The sequence below is a fragment of the Perognathus longimembris genome, chromosome 20 (genome assembly GCF_023159225.1).
Source record: "Perognathus longimembris pacificus isolate PPM17 chromosome 20, ASM2315922v1, whole genome shotgun sequence".
Taxonomy (NCBI): domain Eukaryota; kingdom Metazoa; phylum Chordata; class Mammalia; order Rodentia; family Heteromyidae; genus Perognathus; species Perognathus longimembris.
The window spans coordinates 36,887,447-36,906,942 of NC_063180.1; the positions used below are offsets into that span (position 1 = coordinate 36,887,447).

Genomic DNA, 19,496 nt, shown 5'->3' on the forward strand with positions numbered 1-19,496 from the left:
TCCTTTCCCACCACCCTGGCAGGACAGAGGTATGGATTTCAGTTCTAGATGTCCTGCAAACTAGCACTCAGGGGCGTTATCTCCCCTCCCACCCCCCACCCCCCATGGGGCCCATCCTTGAACAACTCCAAGCAACAAAGTAACCCACACCCCCGAGTCATGTCCAGCGAGTCCCCAACAGCAGCCTGGCAGGCTATATCGGTTCTCAAGGGGCATCGCCTTACCACCAACCCCCCCCCCGCCACTGGGAATACAGCCTCTTAGAGAGGCTGAGCCCAGGGCCGGGGCTGCCGGGGAGGCGGGAGAGGAAGGGGGTGCGAGGTGGGCCCCACACCGTGAGCCTGGCCCCAGCCCAGGGCGCCAGGGCTTCATGGAGCCGCCGTCCAGCTGCGTGGTGGTGACCGGTGAGCCCGAGCTGTGCCTGCGTGCTTGTTTTCCACTGTGCTGGAATGTGCATTTGCCAGAGTCATAAACGGCTCCCCCCCTCCTGTGTGTGTGTCGAGGGGGGGGGTGGATTGTGGCAGCTGCCACAACTCCAGAGGGGGGCAGCTTCCTGCTGCTGTGTCCTCGTAAAAGCCACGCCACCGGGAGGCTTTCCTCCCCCCCCCCCCCCCCCCGCCATGGCTCATTCTTGGCTAATCACTTGAGTGGCTGGAGCTCTGACCTTGTGCGTCCTTCAGCCCCTCACGAGGGCACCTGCCAGTGGGCGCACGTGGCATTCGTGGGGGGTGCAGACAAGGGGGACCAACTGCCCATCTCTAATGACCACATCCCCAAAGAGCATGCAGTCCCCATTCCCCCAGCCACGAGCTGGACCCCAAAGGTCATCCTGGAAGGAGTGATATAGCTGCTTGGTCCATCCTTCACCAGCGCAACCAAAGTCACCCGGGCTGCCCGCCTCCTCCCACATCACCGCCACAGCTGGTCCCCGGGGGCTTGATCTTTCTTCACAAAGCTCTTTATTTTTAGTTAGCCACCAAAGCACTCTGTTTATTTTTAGCTAGACACATTTAGCGCATTTAAAGTTGTTTTTTTTTCTTCTTCTTCTTTTTCAAATTGTGTTGAATGAAGGACACAGAAAAGATGATGAGGATTCTTGCATCAGGGAAAAGTCAATTCTCTTCATTGAAAGTGACTGCTCTTCATAGATCCAGACGGCAATGCTTTACTGCTGATGGCAGAGAGAGAGAGAGAGAGAGAGAGAGAGAGAGAGAGAGAGAGAGAGAGAGAGAGAGAGAGAGAGAGAGAGAGAGAGAAAGGAAGGAAGGAAGGAAGGAAGGAAGGAAGGAAGGAAGGAAGGAAGGAAGGAAAGAAGGAAGGAGAAAGAAAAGAGAAGGAGAGGGGAAGAAAGGAAGGGAAGGAGGGAGGGGGAAGAGAAGGAAGGAAATTGTTTTGAATTGCTTTTATGTCTCTTGTTCTCATGTGTGCTGTTTTGTGTCTAGAGAGATGCAGTGGTTCAAAATGACCTTTGAATTCCTGAGGACACTTTCTGTGAATGCAGTGCTTGTCACTCACAATAGGATACACAGGGTCCTCCTCGCCCCCTTACACTCACCTGGGCCCCCTCTACATTTGCCTCAACGGCCTATGGTTCCCTGGAAGATTCTAGATCATCTTCTGTATAGCCGAGGTCCCAGAGCCTTGATCTGTGATGATTGGGGGATGACCACCTGCTTCCGGAGTGTAACCTTGCTTCCTTCGAAATGTGTTGGGCTGCCAGGCCAGGCTCTTGGTTTCATTGGATTCGCCAAATGTGTGGATCTAGCCAGGACAATTGGCATGGGGTCAGCGGGTAGGACACCATGGCCTGGAGACCCAAGTATTGTTCTGGTCACCAACGGTAGGAGAGAGAGACCAGGGGACAGACCCGCCCCCTCCCCCAAGGGCCTCTGGATACCACAGATTCTTCCAGTCTCTTCCCCAGCTTCTCTCCAGGGCCTGTCGATTGACAGCTGGGTTTCCTCAGTAGAGCAGCGACAGCATCGCACCTTTGCTTGTGGAGTTGTTTCTCCCCTAATTGAATACAGATGAGAGATGGGATTTCTGCTGCTCTGATGAGGATTGTGTGCGTGTGTTTTGGGGAAGGGGGGAGATGGCTGTCCTTTTCTTCTATAATCTCTCTCCATCACAGTCTATCATTCACTTGCTGTGCCATCCACTTCTGACACTTTTTAAATGGTTTTATTGAGATAGAATTCACATATCATACATTTTGCTCACCTCAAAAATACTCTGGTTTGGTGTCAGTGGCTTACGCCTATAATCCTAGCTGCTTAGGAGGCTGAGATCTGAAGATTGAGGTTCAAAGCCACCTTGGGCATGAAAGTTCATGAGACTTTTATCTCTAATAAACCACCAGGAAACCGGAAGTGGTGCTGTGGCTCAAGTGGCAGAGTGCTAGCCTTGAGCACAAAGAGGCTCAGGGACAGTGCCCAGGTCCTGAGTTCAAGAGTTGTGCATTCACAATAGCTCAACATCTATGTACATATGATTATATAAGATGAGGCTAAGCAAAATGAACTCCAAGAGATGGAAACAGGAGGATTTTATTGTCGTCATTATGTTTAATGTACTAGGTGAATTTCCTTGGGCATACCCCTTGTGGTCACTGTATATGATTTTGGTACACTGGATATTGTATATGCTTATCTGAACTAGGGAAGGAAAAAAAATGAGGGAGAGTATAACAAATAAGACAAGAAATGTATTCACTACCTTATGATGTAACTGTACCCCCGCTGTACATCACCTTGTCAATAAAATTTAATTTTAAAAAAAGCTGGAAAAAAAGAGTTGCGTATTCAACATCACAACCAATCACAGAACATCTTCAGCACCCTCAAAAGAGACCCCAGCTCCACTAGCCAACACACACGCCCAGGCCCCGGAAGCCAGGAATTTGCTGTCTCTGCAGGTGTGAACTGAAATGGAACTATGCAATATGGCGTCTTTTAGGATTCACTTCTTTCCTTTGCCATGTTTTTCTTTTATATTTTGGCCCTGAGGCTTGATCTCAAGGCTGGTGCTCTACCACTTGAGCCACATACCTCTACTTCTGGCTTTTTGATGGTCCGTTGGAGATAAGTCTCATCAACTTCTCTGCCTGGGCTGACTCTGAACCATGATTCTCAGATCACACACTCCTGAGTAGCCAGGATTATAGGCGGGTGCCACCATGGCTGGCACCGTTTTACTTTCACAATTGAGTCCCCAAACCCATTTTGCATTCCTTATTGTACCCAGTGTCCACTTGAGGTAGAGAGGTCAGGGTTTCACCTGCCCTCTTCCAGTCTCCTGGGTGACACCACGGAAGTCTCTTCTTTTGGGGTTCCCCCACTGAGGACGCTAGAGAGGATACCCCCATGTCAGCCAGGCTGCAGGAGTTTTCTGGGGTTCACAGAGCAGCAAGAGGCTCTTACTGTTGCTGTGGCCTGGTTTGTGCCAACCTGGGGACCTTTATTTGCAGGTTTTGGGCCCTTCCGGCAGCACCTGGTGAATTCTAGCTGGGAGGCAGTGAAGGTAAGTCCTCCACTGGACCCCCGCATAGTGAACGGCTTTTCCCCTGGTTTCCACCGCTTCCACCCTCCCCTCCCCCCCCCCGGGGGAGGCTAAGCAGCCCTGGCCTGCGGAACTTGTGGTCTCGCATGTGTCAGAGCCACACTGGAGAAAGGGGACGGAGGCGCCTCTTGCCAGGGCTCCTGGGAGACCAGGTCACTTGGTGTGTGGGTTGGTGACTCACCTGTGGTGGGTGATCTTCCTAAAGCAGGCTCTGCTTCCCTTGCGGTCGTATGGTCCCCACCCCTTCTGGTTCTGGAGGCTACGGGTGGTCATTTCCATCAGCTAGCCTCGGCTTCCTCATTGTGAATGGGAGAATGACCGTTCAGACATGGCACAAATGCTCTGCATGTTGAACTTGGCCTTGATGAGCTCTATCCCTGCTGGGCATACACTTGGTTCAGCCTGCTCCTCTCACCTTGTGGAGATCAGGCCAGATCTTGTTTGTAACAAACAAATAAACGGGCAGCTCCAGGCACTGGTGGCTCACGCCTATCATCCTAGCTACTCAGGAGGCTGAGATCTGAGGATCACAGTTCGAAGTCAGCCTGGGCAGGAAAGTCCATGAGTCTCTTATCTCCAATAAACTCCTCAGAAAAGGCTGGAAGTGGCGCTGTGGCTCAAGTGGTAGAGCACTACTAGCCTTGAGAAAACGAAGCTCAGGAACAGCACCCAGGCCCTGAGTTCAAGCCCCAGGACAAACACGCACAAATAAAACAGGACTCTCCTTGTGTCTAGTTGCAGCTGGGTGGGGCATCACGTTGTGAATGCGAGCCTGTGGTTTCTTGCTGGCGTCTCACATGTGACCGCTCTCTGGGGACAAAGGCAAGGCCCGCAGGAGACCCTCCAGGGCTGAGCTTGGGCAGGGTTTACACTTCCTGTGTCTCTTCTTCATCTTGCAGGAGCTCGCCAAGCTGGGCCTGGGGACCCGCCCAGAGTTAGAGCTTCACATTTCCCAGCTGCCCGTGGATTACAGGGAGGCGGAGCGGAGGGTCGCCAGCATCTGGGAAGATTTGCACCCACAGGTGAGTGGGCGCCGACGCTGGCCGGGGTGCAGGAGAATGCTGGAGGAGAGTGGGGGGCTGTGGGTTTGCTGGAACGCGCTCCAGGGTCAAGGGTAATCCTAGCTACTCACGAGTTTGAGATGTGAGGTTTGAAGTTCGAAGCCAGCCTGGGGAAAAAAAGTCCATGAGATTGTTATCTGCAATGGATGAGTAGAAAACCAGAAGTGGAGCTGTGGTTCAAGTGGTAGAGTACTAGTCTTGAGTGGGAGTATGTGTGTACAGGCGTGCACACCCCCCAATAAACTGATGAGACTCTTAACTTCCCCCCGCCAAAAGATCACATGAAAAAGTTAATAAAACATCTACAACCAAGCCTGTCTACCACCACGCCACAAAAAATCTAGATTAAAACACTCTGCAGCTGTTGACAAAAGAAAAATAACAATCATCTCAAATAAATCCTAATAAGACTTTAACTGTTATGTCTTTCCTTTACAAAAATTTTATTAAAAAGATGTTGGAGGCCACTAAAATGCTAAGCTTGTCCCCTGGGTAGCCTTCCTGACTCCTTCAAAAGGAGAATATTGGGAAATATAAACACATTTAAATGTACATGCAATGTGGTTTCTATTCAGCTCCAAGAGCCCAGCTGCTTTGGCTCGAGTTACGTGAATTAGGGCGCACAAGCAGGGGATGGGGAGCCGGGGGTTCATGGTTGATTCATAGCTGGCTTTGGTGACCTCCTTTCCTGTACAGCTTGCCGTGCACGTGGGTATGGACAGCTCTGCCAAGGTGATCTTTCTGGAACAGTATGGAAAGAACCGAGGCTACAGAGATGCTGACATCCGGGGCTTCCGGCCGGAAGATGGTGTGTGTCTTGCAGGTGGCCCGGAAGTGATTGCATCGGTAGTCAGCATGAAGGCAGTTTGCAAGTGTGTGGCAGTTGAGGACGTGGAAGTGGCATTTTCTGGAGATGCGGGAAGGTAGGGACTTTGGAGACATCAGGGCGCTGAGCAAGTAGGCCAGAGGGAAGGGCCTTCAGAGCCATTCTGTTGTGGTGAGCTGGTGACTTGATCACAAAGTCACTAACCTGGGTTCAGGAATATTTATTTCATAGGAGAAGGGATAAAAAGGAAGATTGTCAGAGCCACAAATAGTTTATAAGGGCTTTTTAAATTTTCTTTGTGGAGGGACCAAAGTGAGGGGTTAACGATGCTGCTTTAATCCCGAATAAAGACTCATTTAATTTGGGTCTCTGCACTCTAGGCCCCCCCCACCCCCACCCCTCCAAGTAGGCATTTTCTTCTCCCCCAAGGAATACATGAACAAGTGACCCAATGAAGACAGGAAGGAGGGAGGGAGTCATAAGGGCAGATGTGTCTGAACTAGCTCACTGGAAATAGTCTTTTTCTGTCTTGGCCATTTGCTGATGATAAGACCTGGAGCCCAAGAGCCAATATGGGGTGTGTGTGTGTGTGTGTGTGTGTGTGTGTGTGTGTGTGCGCGCGCGCGCCAGTGTGTGTGTGCCAGTGTGTGTGTGTCTAGACCTTTCCAAGCAGAATCAAATGTAATTCTCCCTGAGTGGCAGAACCCCTCTCTTGGTGCTTTGTGAACCTGGCAGTTCCTGGCCTGCCTCCATTGGTCTGGGAATTCACATCGCTTTTCCTGTGGTTGCAGATACGTCTGCGATTACATCTACTACTCGTCCCTCCATCACGGAAATGGGCACGCAGTCCTGGTCCACGTCCCTCCGCTCTCCCGTGGGCTCCCAGCCAGCCTGCTGGGGAAAGCCTTGCAAGTCATTATCCAGAAAATGCTGGAAGAGAATGGGGAAAGCCCAAGCTCCAAGCCCAGTCAGCGGAAAAGTGGAAGCACAGGGATTGCAGCCAAACGGAACCAATTGCAGGAAAGTCTCCTTTAGGGGAAAGGAAGTGATTCCATCCTGTGGGCAGAACTTGGGCTGTGAGAAGCTTTGGAAGAATTGCTTATAACACTGTTTACGTGGAGGGGAAATTATACTTCTTTTCCTTTCTGAATTAGCCCAAGAAAAATCACAAAGTTATTTTATGGAAAGAAGAACTCTTTACAAGGCAGATAGGTTGTACCAAAAAAATTAGCTTAAGCCCAGTGCTCATGTCTAACACCTGTCATCCTAGCCCCACAAGGAGGCTGAGGTCTGAGGATCTCGGTTCAAAGCCAGCCCAGGCAGGAAAGTCCGTGAGACTCTTATCTCCAATAAACCAGCAGAAACCGGAGTGGTGCTGTGGCTCAAAGTGGTAGAGTACTAGCTACCTTTTCCATTTCTTCCCCAGCCTCCATTCCAATGCCATGATCCCACTTACCTAATGTGAGTGGAGCCTTATGTTATTTGATCATTTTGTGTCTTTTCAGTTGGCCTTGTGTTCTAAAGGTTCATCCATATTGTGGCACGGAGTGAGATTTTTGTTGCTTCTTAGGCTGAGTAATATTCCAGGCCACATATGATTTCTCTCTCCTGGTCTGCAGATGGACAATTGCTTCTACTTTCTGGCTCTGGTTAATAAAGGCTGCGATGAACGCTGGCGCTCAAATGTCTGTTCAAGTCCCCGGTGTAGCATTGGGCCACAGGAGGATTCTGTTTAGTGCTCTGAGGGTCTGCTATCCTGCTTGCCATGATGGCCGCACCATTTTCCATCCCCCTCCCCTCCAGCAGTATCTGGTCTGAGAACAAACTTAAGGACTGGGCTTAGCTTCTCTCCATTGTCACTCTGACCCCTGACTGAGAAATTACCCATTTCACCCAAGTCACCCATTTCAATTTGTGCTGACTTTGTGACACTCCACTAGCTCTAACGCCAAGCTGCCTACAGCCAGGTCCTCCTTGTCCCATGTGTTATGGGGGGCACATTTTCATTACAAACCCCTGGATTCCTTTGGAACCAATAGGGACTTGAATTCAAGACCTTGAGCCTCAACTCGACATTTTCCACTTATGGCTGGCACACTACCACTTGAGCCACACCTCCACTTCCGACTTTTTGCCTGGTTATTTTGGAGATAAGAGTCTCATGGATGTATCTGCCTGGGCTGGCCTTTGAACGATGTTTCTCAAATCTCAGCTTCCAGAAGTAGCCAGGATCACAGGCGTGAGCCACCAGTACCAGGCAGGAGTTTCTTGTCATGTTGGTGTGTGCTCACAACTACCATTTTCCACATAATCATTTAGTGGCCTGAATTCATTCACTGTTAAAAAAAAAAAAAGAGAAAAAGACATTGCAATCTAACAACATAGGAAGTAGGGCTAGCGATGAAACTCAGTGGCAGGAAAGCCCTTGCCTGGCATGCACCAGTCCCTGGCTTCAATTCTCAGTGCCCAGAAACCAAACCCCAAATCAACCAAAGGCCTTGGGCTGGCCTTGCCTGCTTCCCTGCTAGGCCTCCTGCACGCTTGTGCATTAGCCATGGGTGTCACAGGTCCTGCCCCCTTGGTGAACAAACCAGGATTGTGTGACATACAACAGGTGTGGGCAGATGTCAGTAGATGGGGTAGGATGGTTCTGGGCACATGTGTGCCCCCGTTGCATGTTTGTTTCTGAGGAAAGTCTTCTGTTCTAAGGGGTAAATGACTGCCACCAGAGGCCTCCAGCTTTTCTACTTCCAGTCTTGGGACCGAGGAGAATGGGCGGACTCCACAGCCTGCCTTCCGTGTTATTTCAGATCACTTGACACACATTGCCATAGACATGAAAAGATTTAGATATTCACATGGCAGGCAAAGAGCTCCCCCACCCCCCAGTGGACTTGTTTAGTATCTTCCCTCCCCCTGTGTACCCCACTTTGATGTTTCCTAAGAACATCAATGGGTGACGCTAAAGTGTCTGGTCTGTGTAAATGGCCTGGATTCCTAGAGGTACTGAGCCAGGCTCCAGTCATTAATGGCACATTCAGCGTTGTTCTGAGTCTGGGGACTGGCAGCCGGCTATGGTTTGGACATGATTTGTGTCCCATAGAGTTCGAGTGTCCCCAGTCTGATATGGGGGGTAGAGGGGTGGGGCCTCTGGGGAGGTCCCTTAGGTCATGAGTGGCTTTGCCCTCAGAAGAGGCTGTAGCCTTGTGTGTGACTTGGGGGCATTTCTGTAGTTGCTGCTGCTGCTGTAAGGCTCTGGCGGCTCCACCATTGCTCTCTGGCTTTCAGTTTCGTGACGTGGCGTCTTCCTGCCTCAGGTGCTCTGCTCAGAACAAAGTTGGCACGGCACCACATTCTAGAATCTCTCAAACGGAGTGTGCGATGTCTTATTTTGCCTTTCTAAGTTCTGCCAGCCTCAGACATTTTGCGACAATCATGCAAAAGAAATGCATAGCGGGGTCTACGGCGGTACGCATGGAAATCCCCGTAAGAAGTGCTGCAGAGGGAAGAGGCTCTAGCTTTGAAAGGCCCGGTGCTTTCATCCTGATTAAAGTGCTCTCTGCCAGTGGACAGGCCGAGTGGAGAAGGTACCAGCACTGCCCGCAGGCCCAGCTCCAACCTAAGCTTGGAAACAAAACTTCGAGGTCACCCAGTGAAGGTTCCTGGACACTCAGTGATGGTGGACAATGAAACCCTGGGACACAAGAGAATTTTCTTTCAGAAAGGCCTCTGGCCAGGTGCTGGTAGCTCAGGCCTGTCATAACTACTCAGGAAGCTGAGATCTGAGGATGGAAGTTCAAGGTCAGCCTGGGGTTAGGAAAGTCTGTGAGACTCTTATCTCCAGTGAACCACCAGAAAACTGGAGATGTGCTGTGGCTCAAAGTGGTAGGGCACTAGCCTTGAGCACAAAGAGCTCAGGGTCAGCGCCCAGGCCCTTAGTTCAAGCCCCACAAGCGACAAGAAAGAGAGGAAGAGGGAGAGAGAGAGAGGGAGGCAGGCAGGCCTTCTGCTGGCATACCCAAATATCTGTGAGACTCATCAGTGCTTGAGTAACCGTGGCCTCTGATTTATGTCTACTGTTTATAGCTTGCTATTTAGCCCTTCCTCTGATGGCCCCGATCAATGGAGTAGAATTTCTCATGGTCGATGTTGGAGATGGCCAGTGTTATCTTCCTGGCCTCATCCAAGACATCTTTGGTTTGATTTTAGAACATTCATAGCTGTTTTCTTTTCCTACCATAACTCATTTCCCCTATTCTCAGGATGAAGATGTTATGTGTAGGTGACTGCTTTCTGGGAGCCGGCCAGGCTAGACAAGGACTAACCTGGAACACTCAAAATGACTACACCCTGTGTGGGGCTTTTCTAGATCTTCCTAGTACCTGCTGGGTGGTCATGTTATCCAAGGAAGTACCAATAAGGACCTGGAGTCACATAGATCACAGCAGCTGGGCCTGAATTTTGTCACCTGAAAGGATGGGGGGGGGGGAACCAATCAATATTGAAGCACATGTCTCTGTACATTATGCATTCGGGTTTTCTTCCAGCTGATTTAAGAGGGAGAGGAACACCCGAGTTTCCCCAGCATGTGTTTGCTGGGAGCCTCAGCTGCCGGCAGTTAGGATTAGGCCTTGGCACAGACAGCACTTCGAAGCAACACATGTGCAGCGCCAGAGCCCGGACACAGGAGCACGGCGATGATTCCAGAAAAGGAAAGGAAACAAAACCAGAGACAAAAAGAAGTGCATACAGAATTCATTTATTTAACTTAAACCATGTAGTACTTGAACTAACTAGAAAAAAGCAGAGTAAGAGAAACTAAAATCGCTTTAGCGTCAGCCATTCAAAATAGACAAAAGTTTTTTTTTTCCTTCTTAATGTAAAGAATCCAGAGTATATCGCAGTAACAGGAATAAATTCTTACAACAGAATATACAAAAAAACATTTTGAAAAAATTTTTTAATCTACTGATTTTTTTATATAAACAGAATTTTTTAGGAATAATTTATACACAGAAAGTCATTTTATGTAACAAATTGGCCATGTTATTACCTTATTCCTTTTTTTTCCTTTTTTGACTTTTTTTAAAAAAACTTTTTTTTTTTTAAACAAGAAAACCGAGAAAATGAATTATCTGCGATGCATCCATTCCATCGCACCTTCTGGTTTGATTTCTTTTCTTTTTTTTTTTTTTTTAAATCCCAGAGGTAGACAAACTCTGGCAAAACTTTCGTCCCAACCTCACTGGCTTGGGAAGCAGATAGGTGGGTTTGCCAGGCACCAGCCACCTTGGATCGCTCTACATGATGCCAAATGTCCAAACGAGAAAGTTCCAAACCAGAATCACATGGTTTCCTGACCTTTCTCGTATGGACTGCAAAAAGTTCCAGATCGTTGGAACCAGAGGCATGGCTCAAGTGGTAGAGCACCAGCTTTGAGCCAATAAAAAACTTCCAGATGTTTCCAACAAGTATTCTGTGGAGTTGTATAAACACAGTCCATACAGTCATGGGAGCCCAAGGACACAAGATTAAACTTAAAAAATAAAAAGTGAATTATGTTGTACTTTGTTTTTTATTAAAAGGAAAATTTGTTCTGTATTGGAAAAAAAATAATTACATATCCTCAGTGTTCTGCCTCAAAGGAAAAGCAAATAAGGTCTCTTCCTTGTTAGAATAGGGCAGTCACATGACAGGAGACATTTAAGTGGATGGCTTGTGTGTTCTAGAATGTTCTGGGCGATCACTGTAAAACCATCCACTGGGCCCTGAAATCCTTCCATCTCCATGGCATTGTAGAATAAGGACAATAATCAAGCCAGATGCCAAATGGTGCTGGAACCCTTCTAGGCGACCACACCTCTGCTACTGTCAATGAGGTTGTCCCTTCTATTTGTTGAAAGTTGCTACACTCCAAAGGGAAATGACTGAGAAAAGATCTCCTTCCCAACCAGAAAGTCATAGAAGACCAAGATACCGAAGATACAGAACTATTTTGGAAATCATCATCATTCCTTTTGTTAGAAACTGGGGTAACAAAGCACGAGGTGCAGGTGTAAAAGAGGGTGAACCACACAGCTTGGGTCCCTGGGAAAAAAATCATTTCTTTGTGTTTTTTTTGTTTTGTTTTGTTTTTGGCATATTGTAAAGCTCGCTAGTAAACAGGTGTCCTAAAAGAAAATAATAAAATGGATCACAAACACACATTTGCACACAGAGAAAAAAAGTGTCTTTAAATTATTTTCGGCAATTATAAACTACAAATATTTTATAAAATTATTCTATGTTCTTACAAAAACAAATGCAATGAAACATTTAATTAGTTCTTGTAAACCAGATCTTCGTCAGCTGACTACCCGTAATCTACTGGACTGAAGAGCCCTATTGGAAATACTAATGAATGACTAATTAAAAAAAATGTTTACCAGAAAGATGCGAACACATACACTCAGACATACAAATGATTAATTATGTTCTTGAGGAAACAAAATAAAAACAAAACTCTAGAGTCATGCCCCAGAACAGACAACTCAACTGGCGAGTGTGACCCAGTCTTGTGTTCTTGAACAATGCAACGACAACTCCATGCGAAATTTCCAGATGGAGAGGTTAGGTTGAAACCAAATGCCCATGATGGCTGTTGAGCCTTCCTGTGACCAGATAACCATCAGAAACCATCACTTCCAAAATATGGCATGTTTCCTCCAATACTAAGGAGCCCCTTCTACATCCAAATCTTCTCTTCATGCCACCATACCCTGTTACAATGGCTCTAGGTGCCACCAACAAGGAACCTCCATTTTCGTTAAGTAATTAACTAGTCATCCAAGATGGTGGCCAAACATGGAACCCTCTGGCTCGGTCCAAGGCTGGTATCTTCAGCGTCTCTGGCAACAGAGGTCCAATCTCCACTATATCCTCTCTTCAAGTTCTCATTTCGTTACCACTAGAAAAGTGTGGCTATCATCATCACTCGCTGGGTTTCCCAATGCTGCTGTTGCCGCTGCTGCTTAGCCCAGAAAATGAAAAAAAGGCAGCTGGACACCCACGAAGGTAACATTAACCAAAAGAACAAACCCCAAATGGTGAATGAGATTGCTGGAATGGGCTAGATCCTGGAGAGCCACAGTCACTTGAAGGGTGTCTGTGTGTTGGAAAGGAGTTGCCTTCGGCATGGTCCGGCCAATCTGGGAGGCCCCATTAGTGTCAGGCGAGGACTTGTGGTAAATGCTGTAGCCTTCTCACCTGCCTAAATTCAGTGGTACGTGGCCACGTCGACCACCTGCATTGGGTGTGACCACCTGCCCACAGAGATGGGCTGCCGAGAAGAAAAAAATACAATAAAGTAAAAGAGGCTTCGGTAGATCAGACTGGCCTTGAGTTTGGCATCGGACGCACAAGCAGGACGCACACTGCTTCCTACCACACGTTTTGCCGTCTGGTATAGTTTCACAATAACCACATTTGTTTGATGAAGCCATGCTTCCTCTCTCATCAAAAGGTACCAATGTTGTTCTGAGTCCCGAAATAGGCTGAGGGGAGAGGCCAGCACCAGCCATGAACATGTTCTGTCTTCCTGGGAGTTCATTCGGACTGTGTATCCAATGTCATGACTTCCCCTCAAGGAAACATGGGGGGTGAGCTCAATTCCGACAGTGTCAGGAATACACCCGTTCCTGCTGCCTCTGGAAAGGGCTGTGTGGGAGCCCGCTTTAATACCCACATCAACTCAGCGTGCCTCAGTGGTTCACGTGAATGTCAAGCAATGTGAGCTGTTGCCAGAAAGGAGGGCGAGCGCACGGAAGATGCCACAACTCAGCAAACAGAAGAGAAAAACCAAGAAGAGGTGGGGGAAAGCAGCATAAAATGAGGCTAGAGCTGTAGATACGTGAAGGATGCCTTGGTATAATGGAGGTGGGTGGGTTGGTCCAGTAAAAGTGACTGCACCATCACACAAGCACAATTTTCTCTTTTTATTGAAGTGCCTCAGAGGCATTTAGGATGGACACTACTGTCACATGTTTTCTCTCTACTTAAAAGCTACCCTATAATAAAACAAAACTTTAAACAAAACAAAAGCCAAAAAAAAAAAAAGACACTAACAACTCGGACAGCTGAAACAAAACCCTTAAAACCAGCTGAATGACCTGTAGAAATCCAGTTGTGGAAAGCGGTAGGTTTGTGCAAAGAGAGGAGGCCGCCATTCCAGAGGGGTCACATACAGTGCTGAAGAGGGGTCACGTACAGTGCTGAAGAAGGAAACCTGATCAGATAGGAAGTGCCTCAGTGACCTGAAGATCCCAGAGACCGGGAGGAGGAGGGTAGCACTATTTCAGGAGGACCGAGGCTCCTGAGCTGAACTCCAAGTACTGAGCTGTCAAGTATTCATCAATACTTGGGGAAGAACGGCCTGCCACCTTTCCATGCTATGATCCCCAAGGGCCTGTGACAGCAGTCTCTCATCCACTCCTTTGAGCAGCAGGGTAACAGGGCGGATGGAGGCACAGCCCTAGGAGGAGGCTGGGCACTGACCACTGGCCTAGCCAGCCCCAAGGCTTGGTCCGTCCTTGTTTACCTCTGGGGGAGGAGGCAGTGTGGGTGAGATCAGCCACGTGCCACTGTCTGGGGATGCCACTGACCATCCCACGGGAGCCTCTGTGCTCCAGAGTAGGGTGCAGGTGGATCAAGGTCTCCGACTGTTGGCTGGGCTCACCTGGGCCTAGCTCAGTGCAGGAATGACTGGGGGAGCTTCCCAAATGCCCCTCCCCCTCAACACACATATGGGAGTCCTCACAGACACAACTGTGTGTGGGTATCTTCTGGCCCTCAACATCTAGGAACACCTGCTCTCTCAGGGGAACCAAATGCATTGGCCATTCAATCTGCTTAAAGCAGCTTGGTTCCAAAGGCAGAGATGACCAGGTGGTCCCCACTTTATTATATTCTGGTGCCCCCCTCCCCCTCCTGGGGGTCATGGAGGCTGCTGGGTAAGGAGCATGGGAAAATCCTAAGACCTTGATCTCTGAGGGGAAAAGGAAAAGAACTAGCTCAAAACTAAAAAGGAAAGGCAAGCCATTGGGAATGGGTTCAGAAGTGAGTTGGTTAGTGTTGTTTGGACCCCGGAATGCAGCCTGACCTCTCCCTGTGTCGTGTGTGTGTGTGTGTGTGTGTGTGTGTGTGTGTGTGTGTGTGTGTGTGTGTGTGTGTGGTATGAATGAGGTTAGCGGTATCAACGGCCTATTGTCAGGTGCTGAGAAGTGTGAGATGGTTTCTTTTTTTTTTTCTTTTTTTCCCTATATACACATATAAAAAATAAGAGTGAGGTAGATAAATGTTTGAAAAGCAACAACAAAAACACCCCAAAAACTATCCTGTCTTGCATACACACATGCACGCGCGCACACACACATACACACACCCTTACCCTTGCCTTAGTATTTAAATTCATAATAGGGGGCTGTTCTACTGGTATCACAAAATAAATTAAAAGAAAACTATTCATAATACGTTCTTATTTAGCGTTTTCTTTTCTTTTCCTAGCCTTTTCAAGGGGAAAACACTGAGACGGAAGCTAGTAAGAAAGCGGAGATCGAATCTACTCACATGCAGAAAAGCTTGGCACACTTGCTTTTCTGTGTTTGAATCTCCAGCCACAACTAGCAGTCATCCATTTTGAGCTTTGTCCTCACTCATTTTTAACATTTCCATCCCAGAAGCAATGCTTGTGCTGTGAAAAACAAAATGTCATCAAGCAAGACTCTGTCCCTCCTGCTTCCCTCCAGGACTGAGATTTCTGGCCAAAGAAGGCCTGCCAAAGCCAGGCTCCCATCTCTCGTGAGAGTCAGGGGAGCCAGGGCGGCTGCGGCTGTGGGCTCTGCCCACGCTCAGGCCGGCTGCACACCCTCGGTGGAGGTCCCCAGGCCTGGTGTGGTTGTAGGCACAGGTAGGTCGGTCTGGTGAAGATGGCTAAGCCACGTTCTGCTGTACCTGGGACTCAGCAGCTGCGTTTCAGGGGATGGAAGGATTCAATGGTCATGAATTAAAAACGAAGAAAAAAAGATGGCATTCCAAATGTCTAGTGTTTGCAGTTGAAAACTGCTGTTGTACCCAAGAATTGATCTCTTTCTCTATATATACAGATAGATGCATGTCACAACCCAAACGGAGGTGAGGGAAAGAGAAGATGAGATAGCGAGGATTACAAACACCCAACAAGGACCTGTGAGCTATTCTACTTGTTTTTGTTTTCCTGGCCTGAGTTTGTATGGTGTCTGGTCTGGGACAGAAGGGGCCCCTGACTACAGAGGGGAACATGGCCTTGTGGGGCCTCCACCCTAGCCCAGCCCTCACCTGCCTCCTCCCCCCGCCTTGTCCACAGAGCCTGCAGGTGAGAGTACAACACGCGGGGCTGGGGACAGCAAGAAAGAATGGGAGGGATGCATTCACATGAAAACAACAACCAAAAAACCCACAAAAAATAACAACAACAAAAACACCAGGCATCAAAGAGCTAATGGCAAATTATGGTCCAGAAGTATCCATTACTGGGAAGGGGGGGGGGTGGGGAGAGAAAGGGGGAGAAATCACACACTCTTGTACAAAGCATTAAGAAGTTTTCTTGGAGTGAGCAGAAGAGAAGAAAAGGGAGACCTGTATATTTTCATAGATTAAATCCACAAAGATAAAGAACAACAACCAAAAAAAAAAATAGCAGCTTTTTTTTTCCTGTACAGACGTATAGATGAATATCTGAATCATAAAAAAGTTATAAAAGTGACATTAAAGACGACATGTATGCAAATGTTTTCCTGGTCTGACATAGAACTGTAAGACCGCGAGGAAGTCCTAGTCACGGAGCTGAGAATGCTCGAATCTGTCACCTGCTATTCTCCCCGCTGCTGTGTGTGCGAACGCCGGCCTGCAGCTCCCTCCCATCCGCAACCCTTGGGGTAGGGTGGTAAGGGTCAGCAGAAAGGCTGGCAAAGGGACTGGCACAAGACCACCTGACCCACAGCCTGGCTTTCAGGACCGATTACCCCAGAATTCTTGGAAGGTGGGATAGGGTGTGGGGGGGGGGAGCGGGGGAGGCAGACAGGAAACCGTGTCCACATTAGAGAATCCCATTTTGCCATCCCCCACCCCTGTAACAACCTAGTTGTCATCATCAACGAGAGCTGAGTGGATGTGGGGGGTTGGAGGGGGTCATGGGGGGGGGGAGGACAAAAATCCAGGATTTTGGCAGAAATTTGGCATTGCTAACCCGGTAACAACCGTGGATGGACAAGGACCCTTTAACAATTTTGGGATAGCCCTACGAAAAGCCTAGAGATAGTTTAAAAAAAAAAAAAAAAGAAAACAAACCCTCTGTCTCCATGTGCAGGTGTGCGCGTTTTGTGTTTGTTTTTGTGAAGACCTATGGTGTCAGGCAGGTGGGTGCAGGGTTTCCCCCAAGGGCAGACACTTCCTCAATCTGATTTTAAAAAATTGGGGGACGGGGAAGGACATCTTGGCTGGGCTTGTTGCAGAGATTTGTTGTTGTTGTTTTTTTCCATTATGAAGCAGATAAAGGAGAGGAAGGATAGAGAGAAAGAGAGAAAGAGAGAGAGAGAGAGAGAGAGAGAGAGAGAGAGAGAGAGAGAGAGGCAGAGTGGCTGTGTTGCAATTGTTACGATCATTCAGTTGTGTAGAGGCCCTTGCCCTGTCAGGGTTTGGGGAAGGAAATAAAAAGGCTGCTTGCATATTGAAAAAGGAACACCCCAAATGCGTTTACTGCAGAGAAGCTGTCCCCCGTGGGTCGCCACGGTCGCTCTGAAGATCCACTGAGGTGCAGGAGGCTTGTGACTCGCTGGTGGACCCCCCTCTCCCCGCCCGCCCCTGTGCCCGGCGCACACGTTACTTTCAGCGGCTCCGAGGATCAGCAGGTGGATGACTGGGGCAGCGGCAGCGCGCGCTCGTTGGCACGACCGCCGTTCATGTGCGCGTACGGCTGTCTCTCGTCGAAGCTGGCTCGCAGAACCAGCACGCCAGGGCCTGGGCCATTCTCGGCCTTGTGTCCTGAGTGTCTGTCGGGCAGAGGCAGCGAGGATGAGGAGGCCGAGGGGTCCAGGGGTACGCTCTCCATGTTCTCGGGCTCCAGGTCCAGCTCCTCGGATTCGGGGGGCTTGTTCTCCTCGCTGTAGTAGAAGGACACCTCCCGGAAGCCGGGCTCCATCTCGTCCTTGATACTGCCGATGATCTCCAGGAAGGAGGGCCGCATCTTGGGGTTGTACTGCCAGCACATACGCATCAGCTCAAACCTGAGGAGGGAAGGGCAGAGGGTTGGATGGGCCAGACTGGGAGGAGGTCCCATGGCCGACTAACCCTACAGGCTTCTTTCTGTGGTTCCCTACTTGTAATTGTGAGAGACCTGGCACGGTTCTGCCTTCACCCTACCCACCTGGGTGGCTTTCATGAGTGCAGAATCCAGGCACCACCAAGATACAAAACCCTCAATTCTCATTTCCTGAGAAGGGTCTAACTTCCTTTACACTGTCTACTGCCAGGTATCTTACCAACAGTGGCAGTGGTAAGAAATAAAGACCACCAATGAGCTGGGTGCCAGTGGCTCATGCCTATAATCTTAGCTGCTCAGGAGGCTGAGATGTGAGGATCTCGGTTTGAAGCCAGTATCAAGCTGGAAAGTCCATGGGATTCTTTTCTCCCATTAATCACCAAAAAGTTGGAAGTGGAGCTGTGACTCAAGTGGTAGATTGCTAGCCCTGAGCCTGAGGGGAAAATACTCAGGCCCTGAGTTCAAAGCCCTTGTATTGAAATAGAAAAACAAATCACACACACACACACACACACACACACACACACACACACACAACACAACACACACACACACACACACACACACACACACACACACACACACACACACACACACACACAGAGCTTTCTGGCTGAAGCAACTCTTAAAGGTACGGCCTCAACTTCAACCAGAATCAGAGAACGGGAAAGCTCCATTTGCCACTAATGAGGCTGAAGAAGGACCATAGCTTCCTCAACGATGCCATTTCTAAGCTGCCTCTGGGTACAGGGCCTGAGGAAGGAGGCTGTAGGGATAACAGAAAGAGCACAGACCCTCTGCTCGGTGGACACCACACAAAAGCAGGGGTTCACGCTTCACCTAGTCAAGTCTCAATGGAGACTGGAAACAGGAAGCCAACAAGCCTGGAAGAAGATGCCCCCGCCCAACCTCAGCCATGCACTAAGGATAGTTGGATGTCCTGGGAAGGTGTGGTTTACACTGATAAACAAACTGGCAGCTAGGGTGTTGTTGGCTGCTCTGGCCAGGTGCAAACACTGCAATTATCCCATACCCCCCAGCATTTCCCAAGAAACTCTTACCCCTGACCCCCACTCCCTGTTCGGCCCTGGTTGCATTCAAATGGGCAGTAAACATGTGGAACTCATCTCTATGGCTGGGCTGCCATTCCCTCTCTGACAAACTAACTTATCCCTGAATAGAAGTTTGGTGGGGGCCAAGAACACGAGCTGCATCTGGCTCCGTGCCCTGTGGCTGGGAGCCGAGGAGGTGCCACGGGCACGCTAGTGATGTGGTGACACCAGCACAAACAAACCATGCCATGCCCCTTTAAATCATTCCAGCCCTGGTCTTTCCAGCGCTGCCCATAAAAGGAAGTCTTTTCTACTCTGTGGGATCCCAGACCTTGTTTATACTCTTTCCACACGAGAACTCTCCAATAGATTCTAGAAGGATTTATGAGCTGATTAAAAAAAAAAAATCCTTCCTTTAAAAAAGACATTTAAATAAAACAAAACAAAACACAGGCCGGCTCTGGTGACCGCACAGCTGTCCTTGTTTTTATTTTTCATTTATTTAGTTCTTTGTGTGTGTTGGTCCGAAGGCTTGAACTCAGGGCTTGGGTGCTGTTGATTAGCTTTTTTTTTTTTGTTCAAGGCTGGCATTCTACCATATGAGCCATATCTCCACTTCCAACTTTTAGGTGGTTAAATAGAAATAAAAGAGTCTCATGAATTTACCT

The 19,496-nt window shown here is 48.8% G+C and overlaps 2 protein-coding genes across 4 annotated transcripts in view; one reads left to right on the forward strand and one right to left on the reverse strand.

The window, feature by feature from the left end:
* The first annotated feature begins 293 nt into the window (after positions 1-293).
* Pgpep1l (pyroglutamyl-peptidase I like) lies at positions 294-6,735 on the forward strand. 2 transcript variants are annotated; one of them, XM_048369546.1, is made up of 5 exons: positions 294-404; positions 3,467-3,519; positions 4,458-4,580; positions 5,316-5,427; positions 6,237-6,735. In XM_048369546.1, exons 1-5 carry the CDS (start codon positions 371-373, stop codon positions 6,548-6,550), a joined length of 636 nt encoding a protein of 211 aa, XP_048225503.1. In that variant the 5' UTR covers positions 294-370; the 3' UTR covers positions 6,551-6,735. The 2 variants fall into 2 exon arrangements, with proteins under 2 accessions (XP_048225503.1, XP_048225502.1); XM_048369545.1 differs by having other exon boundaries at positions 5,316-5,542; positions 6,237-6,545.
* Positions 6,736-14,992: 8,257 nt separating this feature from the next.
* Igf1r (insulin like growth factor 1 receptor) overlaps positions 14,993-19,496 on the reverse strand; it is a 224,827-nt gene continuing 220,323 nt past the window's right edge. For both annotated transcript variants that reach the window (XM_048369547.1, XM_048369548.1), the window contains exon 21: positions 14,993-17,741. In XM_048369547.1, the coding sequence (XP_048225504.1) occupies positions 17,360-17,741 (382 nt within the window). In that variant the 3' untranslated portion in view covers positions 14,993-17,359. The remainder of the gene's footprint in view (positions 17,742-19,496) is intronic.

Bases quoted from the DNA above. Each gene is read 5' to 3' on its own strand.
- Pgpep1l (XM_048369545.1), top strand. From the start codon at position 371: ATGGAGCCGCCGTCCAGCTGCGTGGTGGTGACCG. The intron at 3,520-4,457 runs GTAAGTCCTCCA...TTCATCTTGCAG, and splicing joins CTAGCTGGGAGGCAGTGAAG to GAGCTCGCCAAGCTGGGCCT. The intron at 4,581-5,315 runs GTGAGTGGGCGC...TTTCCTGTACAG, and splicing joins GGGAAGATTTGCACCCACAG to CTTGCCGTGCACGTGGGTAT.